Below are 12,647 nucleotides of genomic sequence, written 5' to 3' on the forward strand. Positions count from 1 at the left end.
ATTTTTATTGATTTCAGGGAGGAAAGGAGAGGAAGAGAAAGATAGAAACATCCATGATGAGAGAGAACCATTGATTGGTTGCCTCCTGCATGCACCCTACTTGGGATCAAGCCCGCAACCCAGGCATATGCCCTTGACTGGAATTGAACCTGGGACCCTTCAGTCCACAGGCCAACGCTCTATCCACTGAGCCAAACCCAGCTAAGGCAATGCATTTTTTTCAATGCAAAAGAATCTGAAGGAATTTAATTGTGAATAATATATATATTTGCCAATCTGACAAAAATAGGCATAATTTTTGATTCATTCACAACATATGCTATTGTTGTGCTGACTTGTCATTTTTTTATTTGACAGCCTAAGGGAAAAGAGGTCAGTGCCCTTGACTAAATAGGCAGATAGTGCATGTTTTAAAAATCCTTGCAGCACACCAGTGTGCCTCTTGTGGCACATTATCGAAAATTGCTGGTTTAGAAGAGTTAATTATAAAGTACGTCCAATATTTCCAAAGGTGTTTTGGGCATACTCATTTTGATACTGACTTATATTTATTCTGTGGTATTATTTACATTGGATGATATTAAATCCATTTGCAAAAGATATACTAAAGTTTGAGGCGACTTTTGATTTTTTCCTCTATTGCTAGTCCTCCTTCACCTCTCCCCCCTCCAGCCCTCCCTCACCCCTACCTGCCGCCCCACCCCCAAATAAAAAGAAAGAAAAATTTGAGTTTACAAATCCTGGCTTAGCCTTTCAAGTCCTTTGAACATACTTGGTCTTTTTATTTGTTGGTTAATTTAACTATTTGTTTTCTTGTTTTTGAAGTTAAAAACACAGCAGTGTCTCATAATGTACAAAAAACATTGGTGAAAAGGGAATGTGGAGATTAACAAAATATTCTGCAGCATACAGTCCATACTGATAAGCAGATGAGTAATTTCCAATTTAGGTTTCATCCTCCTGTGAATTCTAGGCAGCTCTCAGAGTGCCGCAGGCCATTTCAGGTGTAGCTCTTTCAAGCTAGGGGCCTTGAGAATCTGCAGCATTGTTCTCCAGTTGTTTTCCCGTGGAATTTCAATGACTAGCAGTGTGCAAGCATGGCTGGCAGTGTGAGGGCAAACCTTCCCAGCCTCCTGTCCCCCATCCTCATCATGCTGCATAGCAAGTGATTTCTTCCCTGGGCCCCTGCTGTGTGTGACCATCCTCTGCAGTGTCCCTGCAATAAGAGAAGGTAAAAATCAGCCTGCAGGTTTAAATTAATTGCACTCTTCTGTTATGCTATGAATTAGCCAATGCTTTAAATCACAGCATCCTAAACTGCTAGTTTAAACATAATTGGAAAGAGAAAGCCGGGATTGAAGTACCCAGTGAGAGCGTAAACTTACTGAAGACCAGTGTAAAACACACATAGGCAAATACTGGAATAACATGGTACATTGGCTCCTAGGCAGTTGAATAGCTATTTTATTAAATGCACCTGTTGTTCATTTGGGGCACTCATGTTAACCCGTTTTTGTTCTCAACACTTACATGGCGAATGATGTTGCTTTTGTTCTGATGGAACATTCTTTTTATTTGTGATGGAAATCGCTTTTAAAATGCAATGTAAATGTAATGTATGCTCCTTGCAGAGAATGTTAGAAATGACTCTGTTGGAAGTGGTGGACTTTAGCAGCGAAGCTCTGAAAGATGCTGTTGGATACAAGACACTGGGTACTGGGTGTTCCTCCTCGTTTCAGATGTCTGAGTTTATCTCGTCTTCGTTTGGAAGAGAAATAGATGCAGGGAGTGGTGTGCCTCTGGGCTCTCCGGAGACTGTGTCTCTCTCCACATTGCAGCACTTTTCATCCTGTGCTTGTAATTCTGCATTTACATTTCGGTACCAGGACTTCCTCATTGCCATGTGCCCATTGCCCAGTGCGACGCCTGGCACAGCAGGCAGGTACCCAGGTGACACTTGTTAAAAGAAGAGTTTATGTGACATGTAGAGAAGGTTGTAGAATGACTTCTTTCTTATTTTTTCATATTTTATATGGCATGTTTTATTACCAATTTTGGCTCTTTTATGTACAGCTAAAATTGACATACTGTAGTTCGGAAAAAAAAATTTCTATTAACATAGCCTGTCAAGCTCTAAATAGAAGCAATTCTTAGAAGTAATATTTATGTGTAGTCATTAATTGCCAAGAATAATAAGTTACTTGTAAATGTAAGATTGTATTAATTTTATCTGTAATGGAATTCTTGTTGCTCCCAGAATCATAGCAAATTATTAAAACTGCTTTGTGGGGAGTACAAAGTTAAGGAGATCAAATTTGTTTTACAAGGACATTTGATGTAATTAATTTTAAAAATATATCTTGCTTTTTAAATGCTAGACTTTAGATAATAATAATTTTTTAAAAAAAAATCTTTATTAAAAGAACTATTCTTCCCATTTCTCCTTACTTTGTCGGTTAATCCTCAAACCTAGAACATTCCTTTAAATTTCTGCTCTACACCAGCTAGCTGAATTATGTTGCACTTTATATAATTCAGTCTTCTAGATAATAATTCAGACATTGGATATTCTGTTGGTGAGCACTTTTGCCTATAGCTTTAGATCAATATTTGTAGTCAAGCCGATCTTCAGAGGATGCACATCATTATAGCATTGGCCAGTTTCTGTACTGTTTGGTCAATGCCTGTACCTTGCAGGTTATTAAGTATTTGACAATTACCCCTGCTTGAATGAAATTGTTGGATCCTGTGGTAGTTATATTTTTCATTTTTTGAGGAACTTTCATACCATTTTCCATAGAGGCTACATCAGTTTACATTCCCACCAAGAACGTACAAGATCCTCATCAGCACTTATCTCTTGTCTTCTTGATAATAACCATTTGAACAGGAGTGAGGTGATATCTCGTTATGGTTTTGATTTGCCTTTCTGTGAGGATTAGTGGCATTGAGCACCTTTCCCTGCACCTCTTGGCCATTTGAGTATATTCTTTGGAAAAAAGATTTTTTCAGGTCCTTTGTCCATTTTTAAAATTGGATTATTTGGATTTGTTTGTTTGCTTGCTATGAGTTACAAGAGCTTTTATATATTTTGAGATTGCCCTCATGTCAGATATGAGGTTTTCTAATATTTTACCTCATTTTGTGGGTTGCCTTTTGTTTTGTTGGTTTTTTTTCTGCAGAGCTTTAGTTTCTTGTAGTCCTACTTATTTATTATGCTTTTGTTGCTTGTGCTTTGTATATTGTACCCATAAAATCATTGCAAGGTTCCCTGTTTTTGTTTTTTTCCTGTGGTTTCAGGTCTTACATTTAAATTTTTAGTTCTCTGGGGGTTTTTTAGTTAATTTTTGTAAGTAGTATAAGGTAGGTATGCAGTTTTATTTTTAATTTTTTTGCGTATACATATCCAGTTTTTCTATCACTGTTCATTGAAGAGACTGTTTTTTCTCCATTGAGTATTTTGGCTCCTTGTCAAATATTAGTTGACTTTATCTGCATAAATTTATTTCTGGGCTCTCTGCTCTCTTTCATTAGTCTATGTGTCTGTTTTTATGCCAGTACCATACTGTTTTGGTTGCTATAGCTTTCTAATAAGTTTGAAACCAGGAAGTATAATACCTCCAGCTTTTTTCTTTCTCAAGATTGTTTTGACTATTCAGGGTCTTCTCTGCTTCCATATAAATTTTGGGATTATTTTTTCTATTTCTGTAAAATAAAATGCCACTGGAATATTAACAGGGATCACATTAAATCGATAAATGACTTTGGGTAATATGAACATTTTACCAATATTAAATTTCCAGTTATGAGCATGGAATATCTTTCCATTTATTTGTATCTTCTTCAGTTTCTTTTATCACTGTCTTATATTTTTCAGTATACAGATCTTTCAACTCCATAGTTACATTTATTCCCAGGTATTTTATTGTTTTTGTTATTAGAAATAGTATTGTTTTCCTTATTTTTTTTATTGGATAAGTCGTTAGTATATGGGAATGCAACTGATTTTTGTAGATTGATTTTGAGTTCTGCAACTTCACTGAATTTGTTTATTAGATCTAGCTTTTTTGGTGGAATTTTGAAGATTTTCTGTATAAAAAATTGTCAACTGCAGCCTGGTCAGCATGGCTCAGTAGTTGAGCATTAACCTATGAACCAGGAGGTCATGGTTTGATTCCTGGTCAGGGCACATGCTGGGTTGCGGGCTCAATCCCTTGTGTGGGGCGTGCAGGAAGCAGCCAATCAGTGATTCTTTCTCTCTCATTATTGATGTTTCTATCCTTCTTTCCCCTTCCCTCTCTCTGAAATAAAAAAAAATATATATTTAAAAAAAAGAAAATTGTCATCTGCAAACAGAGACAATTTTGCTTCTTTTCATTTTGCATGCCAAATTATCTGTCTGTCTGTCTGCCTGCCTGTCTATCCATTTACTTATTTTCTTGCCTAATTTCTCTAACTCGGACTTCCAGTTACTACTATGTTGTATAGGAGTGGTGAGAGTGGCACCCTTGTCTTGTTCCTGATCTTTTTTTTTTAAAAGCTTTTTTTTAAAAAAAAAAATATATTTTATTGATTTTTTTTACAGAGAGGAAGGGAGAGAGATAGAGAGTTAGAAACATCGATGAGAGAGAATCATCGATCAGCTGCCTCCTGCACATCTCCTACTGGGGATATGCCCGCAACCCAGGTACATGCCCTTGCCTGGAATCGAACCTGGGACCTCTCAGTCCGCAGGCCGACGCTCTATCCACTGAGCCAAACCAGTTTCGGCTTGTTCCTGATCTTAAAGGAAAAGTTTTCTACCTTTCACCATTAAGTATAATATTAGCTGTGGGCTTGTCATATATGGACTTTGTGTTGCGGTACATTCCTTCTATGTCCAATTCATTGAGAGTTATCATGAATGGATGTTAAATTTTGTCAAATTATTTTTCTGCATTGATTGAGACAATCATGTGATATTTTTCTATTAAAGTGATATATATTTTTGACTTGCATATGTTGAATCAGTCTTACATCCCAGGATGCATACTATTAAAGAAACATTATTTTTTCATTGCTTGTGGGAAAATGAAAAGTGACCTGTCAGCATCTGTTTAAATGTAAAATGTACAGACAATTTACCAAGCAGTTTTACTATTTTGGGGAATCTACCAAACAGAGACGAAATGAAAGCATCAGTGTATAGAGATAGATGTGCAAGGATATTTGCTGAAGCATTGTTTTTAAGCTGAAGGAACAGGGAGCCACCTAAATTTTCATCAGCTTGAGAGTGATCAAATAACTTATGGTACTTCTATTCTATGGACTATTCATAGAGTTTTATAACAGTGTTACTTCTATTTTTTCTTTTGATTTGAAGGATTACCCAGTGTATATTAGTAAATGCCTAAAAACTTTAAGAGAATGGTTATTGTAAAATCCAGCTAAAAAAATATTAAAATAGTGTATGTAGTGAATGGGTATGTGTTTATTAACATAAGAATTGTGTGGAGACATATGAAGCCATTAGCTATTGCTGCATCATCAGAAGTAGACAACGGGAGCAGGAGAGATGATCAATATCTGTTGTGTGCCACTTTGCTGTTTAACTTGGTAAAACAAATGTTATGTTTTAATTGAAAAAACATAAAGTTTTTCAATGATAAATATTCACTATAGGACACTGGTAGTTTGGCCTAGAGCAAGTGCAGATGTCACAGAGTGTAAGAAAGAAGAGCTAACAGTATCATATTTGATCAGAGATCTCTTCGTAGAGAAAACAACAGGTCTCACTTTACCGTTGCATCAGTGTTCTCCTGTAAATCTACTTACAATTTGGAATTTATATTTTAAACCCAATTAAATTTATTTTTAAACCCAATTAAAACTTTGTTATTCTAAGAAATAATGACTACGAAACCAGATTATGAAACAGATCACTCTAGTCAAAATTAAACAATGCTTTATTGTTTAAAATGTTAAGATCTTCCTGTTTTCGAAGATGAAGACCTCCTATGACTAGCATAATATGGCCAAGTTGAACACTATCTTTTTAAAAGTTGATTTTTAGACACACTTTTTGAACAGTATAACAATATATACATTTTCAACAAAGATTGTTTATCATTTTTCTTTGTTTCAGAACGCTTTACCGTGTACAGCTCTAAACACCTTAGACAAGCCTGGAATAAGTAAGTCTTTTACAGATTGTTCTCTCTCTCTCTCTCTCTCTCTCTCTCTCTCTCTCTCTCTCTCTCTCTCTCAATTTTTAAGACTCTCCTGATAAGTTTTCATGACATTTTTTTCATTATTCATTCATCCATTCATTTAACCATTAACCAGTTACTGAGCCCTAACTGTGCCAGCCACTGTCTCCAGACTGAACCAACACTGTTGTATAGACGAGTTGTGTTCCTAGAGCAATGTGGCCTTGCTTCATTGTTGTAAGTCCTAAAAGTCATTTGGTCAATCTTGTAACTAGATTTCAAGAAACATTTTAGTGTCAGAAAAATAGCATTTATGAAGTACAATATAATGACTGATTTTATCATCTAAATAGGGTTGGTGACAACTGTTGAGCTAGATAAAATTGATCTTTCAAATTTTTCCAGTTCACCTATTTCCCCCATAAGCTTTATGGGGAAACTAAGTACATACATCACTCAAAGTATATGCACTCCATTTATTTAATTTCTGTTCTGTCACCTGACCTTGTTAAAATAGTTTTATTTCTTGGTTTCAAAATTTGATGAAATCTGTAGATCTGAGTTACTCAAGTTATTCAAAGGTCTTTTATTGCAAGCCAAGCTGTTAGTAAATCATTGAAAGTTGAAAGGCAGAGTAATTGAGTCACCCATCTCATGGTAGGTATCACATTTCAAGCACTGTGCTAGGGAAAAGGTAACTAGAACTCCTTTGATAAAATATACTATAATTTTTCATAACAAAATTTTGTCTCTGGGGAATTTAGTGTTATTATCTCACTTTTTGCTGTCATTATATTTTAATTATAGATGCCATAAGTTATGAAAATAAAAGGTAGGACAGAACCTTTTTAAATAACAATATCTTTAATCAATACTGTCAGTAGATACAGTGGACAGCTTATTATGAGGAACTCATGGAATTTATACATTAAATTCTACAGTGGTTTACTCGAAAGATCTGGCCATTTATTTTGATTAAATTCATACTTAGAAGAATACTCTAGTGTAATTATTTTTGTCTAACACATGGCCTTGCATTTGTCATTGGAAGAGTCAGTTCTAAATATCTAGAGTCCCCCTAATATTTAGGGAGGCATGCCCTATGCTGGGAGCATTCTGTGTGTGTTTCTTACCCTTTTACTGACCCCCTCACACCCATCACCACCACCACTGATCAGCAGTCTAACATATTTTAATTAAGTGCTTTCATACATTAAGTAATATATACAGTGTATAGTTCCCACCTTAATGAAATGATTAAACACATCCCTCTCTCCTAATTGCTCAAAAAGTTTTGTTCAACCAACTAACCACTTTATGAAACAATTCATAAAGGCAGTTGAATCTCTAACCCTATCTTTGAAGTAACAGGAAAATCTGGCACATCCTATATAATAAAAGCCTAATATGGTAAGTGTCCGGCCATCCTGTCATTTGTTCAACCAAAGTATAATATGCTAATGATATGTTAAGGCCGCTCAACCGCTCGCTGTGATGTACACTGTCCACCAGGGGGCAGACAATCGACCAGTCGACCAGTTGCTATGATGTGCACTAACCACCAGGGGGAAGACAGTCGATCGATCAACTGTCACTATGATGTGCACTGACCACCAGGGGTCAGATGTTCCAACCCATAGGTTAGCTTGCTGCTGGGGTCCAGCTGAGTGGGACTGAGCAAGACAGGCCGGATACTCCCTGGAGCCCTCCCAGGGTCCCACCCTGGCTGGCCAACCTCCCGTGTCCTTTCCCAACCCTGATCGTGCATCAGTGGGGTCCCTCAGCCTGGCCTGCACCCTCTCTCAATCCAGGACCGCTCAGGGGATGTCAGAGAGCCGGTTTCGGCCGATCCTGCAGGACAGGCCAAGCGACCCCCGAATTCGTGCACCGGGCCTCTAGCCTACATATAATATTATTTGTAGAAAATAGCCTCCACTTTAGATAACTCCTTTTCTTTCCTTCAGCTGGACAAAGCTAGAATGGCCTCCAAATTGCCCATGAAAATATATGACAATTCTTATCCACTTAGAATAGTCTACAACACACAGGGCCCTGCGGGAAGAGGTCTATGGATGATGCTTGATATTTCTTCCACTGCCCTCTTGTGGAATGACTCACCAGTCATTCCATAGTGAACTCATATGCGCCCCTCCAGTTATTTATTGTTGCAGTTGTATTCAGCACCTGCCATCATGGGCACACTAACATATATGCCCCTCAGAGAAGACTCTTTTGTCCATTTACATTGTTCTATCCCAGGAGAAACTAAGTTATGTAATGTCTTCCAAAGAGAAGAAGAAAATTGTAGTACTCACACTTTGTGTTGTTTCACTTCAATCTAACCACCTAAGACCTGATGCTTTCCTTTCTCTGGGAGGTATTGCTTATGTCACAATAACAATAGGTAATTTCATTGACAAAAATCAGGATGTGCAATCCTGGTAATGCTGCTTTAGAAATTTTAAAAATTATGTGTTGTACTCAGTCTTTAAAATTTTTTTTTAAAGGTTCAAGATAACAGCTTTTACTTTTGAGGGCCAATAAGAGTTCTTAGGAATATTATTGCTTACAAATAAGAGCACAGTGTCTTTTTAAGAAATTACTTTAGAGATATTTATTACTTGCATTTTCCATGAATATAGGATTTATAATTTTTCAACCAAAAACAAAATCTAAAATACTGAAGACAGTATTACGTTCATGTAAAGTTTTTGTTAATCAGTTAATAGAATTGTAGTTAATGATTTTCTTTTCATCTCTACCATCACATATGCTTTTTAAATTTTGAGAATTAATTCAAAGTATTAATAAACTGAGTCCCACCTTAGATTACTTTGAAAACATTTTAGGTAAAAATATTAAAAGCTGAACTTGAGCTAAATTTTTTTAATGATCAACATGACTTGTTTAGAAACATGCTAATTTTAAGTCCCTGTAAAGTCTTATTTTTGTTGCCTTAAGGATTTATTTCAGAAAATACTAAGTAAGAAAGTCATCACTAAAAATTTTTATTAAAATATTACTTTCTGGTATCCCAGTGTTACATACTGAATCCTTAGAGCCAACAAGCTCTAGCCTTAGGCAATTCAAACCCCATGCAATTTAGAAAGAACTGAGAATTCAGAGACATTAATTAGATTATTGATTCTTCCTCCACATGGACATGTGACCCTGCAACCATCATTGACATTTCAACACTTCTCACTTCAAAGTGAGGTCTGGATTCCGAAGCAGTGCATTTAAACCCTATTGAGCAAGTGCTGACTTTCTCCATCGCTACAAACAAATTTGCTTGTCTACAGCACAATTATGAAACTGAAGCAACTGGTAAATTCTCTTGTACAGCAGTAATAGATTCAAAACAGAGTGAACTCATTTGAAAGAACTAATTTGAATTCAATTTAGATGGGTTAATAACAGATGGGTAGGTTAACATAAAGAAGTAAGTCACTATTCAAAATTAAGTAACAATGTCTTTAAAAATATTTAATAACTCAGCTATTGAAGCCAGTGGGTATGTTCACCTGCCTGGGAGAATAAGGATTTCTTGAGAAATGAATCCTCAAGTCTCTTTGAACGGCTGTAACATGTGACCCAGATTATTTGGGGGCCAACTCTGCCCTAGGTAACACCCATACAACTCCCTGCTGACTTCATTTACACCAGTAACCATGGGCATAATTTTATCCTTTGAAGGATTTTTTTAGTATTCTGGGCAAACAAAGCACCGATGGGAGAAAAATATCAAAAGACCTAGCAGCTATCTAAACTCAAAAAGGATAATATAAAGAAGAAATCTTAATTATAGGATTGGGAATAATAAATATACATCAATAAAGAAAAGAAAGTTGGTTTATTCCCTTATACTGGAAGTGCATGATCTGGGTGGGCTCTTCCTGCTCCAAGGGGATTTGGGGCTGAAGGGACACAAATCTTAATTTTATAAATGCATGTACTGTTTCCTGACTGCCTTCAAAACATTCCACTTTATTGCATTGGAGTTATAAAGACTCTCCCTATTTTTCTTTCAAATCTCTCTATTTATAGTTGTCTGACATTGGCATGTATGTGCAATCAACCAAGAATTTCAGCCACTTAACAGATCTTTTATTATTTTGGCTGCAGAAGAAGCCTTAGTATATGTTCTCCAGCAAAGTTAAGGGTCGGATTCCAGGAACACATTTGCTTATTTTGGAACTTTTTAACAGCTGAACAATTTTGGGGAGGTTTGAAAGTAGCAAAAAGAGAACTAAGGGTAAACCACCAAAGTCACAGAAGACAAGACTTGAAAACACAGCTGGTAGCTGATAGAGTAGAGCCTGCCCACAGACTCGCATAGGTGTAGGCCAGCCTTGTCCTGCTTGCCCTTCCCACATGCTCTAGTTCCCCTTATAATCCTTCCTGTTAGTTAAGTTCCACTGGATTTCTTCTAAGAATTAAAAAAAAATGCTTTAAAATCTGGAATAAACACAGATTTTTAACAATGAAGCTACCTTTATGAAGATGCAAAAATAGAGAAGAAAGCATTCACCTGTGTATATTTAAAAGTATCAGCAGAGTCACAAACCCTAACATAGTGTTCTTGAATTTTCATGAGAATATTTTATTTAATTTGACGATTAACTTCTAATCATATTTTTTTTTTAAATTAAATCTTTATTGTTCAGATTATTACATTTGTTCCTTTTTTTTTCCCCCCCATAACTCCCCTCCTCCCAGTTCCCGCCCTACCCTCCGCCCTCACTCCCCACCCACTGTCATCCATAGGTGCACGATTTTTGTCCAGTCTCTTCCCACATCTCCCACACCCCTTTCCCCCCCAAGAATAGTCAGTCCATTCCCTTTCTATGACCCTGATTCTATTATAATCAACAGTTTATTCTGTTCATCAGATTATTTATTCACTTGATTCTTAGATTCACTTGTTGATAGATGCATATTTGTTGTTCATAATTTGTATCTTTACCTTTTTCTTTCTCTTCCTCTTCTTAAAGGATACCTTTCAGCATTTCATATAATCCTGGTTTGGTGGTGATGAACTCCTTTAGCTTTTCCTTATCTGTGAAGCTCTTTATCTGACCTTCAATTCTGAATGATAGCTTTGCTGGATAAAGTAATCTTGGTTGTAGGTTCTTGGTATTCATCACTTTGAATATTTCTTGCCACTCCCTTCTGGCCTGCAAAGTTTCTGTTGAGAAATCAGCTGACAGTCGTATGGGTATTCCCTTGTAGGTAACTGAGTTTCTTTCTCTTGCTGTTTTTAAGATTCTCTCTTTATCTTTTGCTCTTGGCATTTTAATGATGATGTGTCTTGGTGTGGTCCTCTTTGGATTCCTTTTGTTTGGGGTTCTCCGCGCTTCTTGGACCTGTAAGTCCATTTCTTTCACCAGGTGGGGGAAGTTTTCTGTCATTATTTCTTCAAATAGGTTTTCAATATCTTGGTCTCTCTCATCTTCTGGCACCCCTATAATTCTGATGTTGGTACGCTTGAAGCTGTCCCAGAGGCTCCTTACACTATCCTCGCATTTTTGGATTCTTTTTTCATTTTGCTTTTCCGGTTGGATGTTTTTTGCTTCCTCGCATTTCAAATCATTGACTTGATTCTTGCGCTCCTCTGGTCTGCTGTCGGGCGTCTGTATAATATTCGTTATTTCAGTCCGTGTGTGCTTAATTTCTAGTTGGTTCCCCAATATAAGATCGAGGGTCTTATTAGTTTTCGTGTAGATCTCATTAAGTTTATCGGCAGCTTCTAAACAGTTCTTGAGAGACCTTAAAAGTGTGGTTCTGAACTCTATTTCTTCCATTGACAATTTTGTCCTGTTTCTTTGTCTCCGCATTTTGTTATGCTTCCTTGGTGCACCCCCTAGTGGTCTTTGTTCGCAGTCTTATAGATAAATCTTGATTGTTGTAGCTAATTCCAGGGAGGGTTTGACCTCCAGGCCAAGTGGCTATGAGATTCAGCTGGGTCAGCAGTGAGAGAACTTCTGTCCTCTAGGGAGGTGCTAATCTAGCCTTTGCCTGAGGCTATCCGGCAAATGCCTCTGTGCAGGGCTTGGGCGGGGCGGGTCGAACAGGATCAACAGCGTGGGCCGGAGAGAGCAGTTATGGCGGCTCTCAGTCCTGTCCCCAGGGGCTCTGCCTCTCTGAGTCCCAGCACCCGCTGCAGAGCTCGGAGAGAAAGCTGCACTCGCTCTGACCGAAGCCAGACAGTCCTGCTTCTCCCGTTTGAGTCTGGGTCCCTAAAGACTCGCCCGGATCTGGAGCTCAGAGTCTGCGACTCCCTCCCGACTGAAAACAACAACCGCGCCCTCCGCCGCCAGCCCGCTCCGCGCACTCCGCACCTCAGAATTTGACTTCAGCACTGTGCCTCCTCTGAGTGTCCGTATGCGTTTCTCTTTCCTCCTAGTTGTAGGACTTCCACTCAGCCAGCGCCCCTGTGGTTCTGCGTGATGTCCCTTC

At 37.6% G+C, this 12,647-nt stretch overlaps 1 protein-coding gene across 2 annotated transcripts in view; it reads left to right on the plus strand.

Annotated features, from left to right (window-relative positions):
• CDK14 (cyclin dependent kinase 14) overlaps positions 1-12,647 on the plus strand; it is a 532,130-nt gene that overhangs the window by 405,077 nt on the left and 114,406 nt on the right. For both annotated transcript variants that reach the window (XM_059712254.1, XM_059712255.1), the window contains one exon: positions 6,125-6,173. In XM_059712254.1, the coding sequence (XP_059568237.1) occupies positions 6,125-6,173 (49 nt within the window). The remainder of the gene's footprint in view (positions 1-6,124; positions 6,174-12,647) is intronic.

The sequence above is a fragment of the Myotis daubentonii genome, chromosome 10 (assembly GCF_963259705.1).
Source record: "Myotis daubentonii chromosome 10, mMyoDau2.1, whole genome shotgun sequence".
NCBI classification, from domain to species: domain Eukaryota; kingdom Metazoa; phylum Chordata; class Mammalia; order Chiroptera; family Vespertilionidae; genus Myotis; species Myotis daubentonii.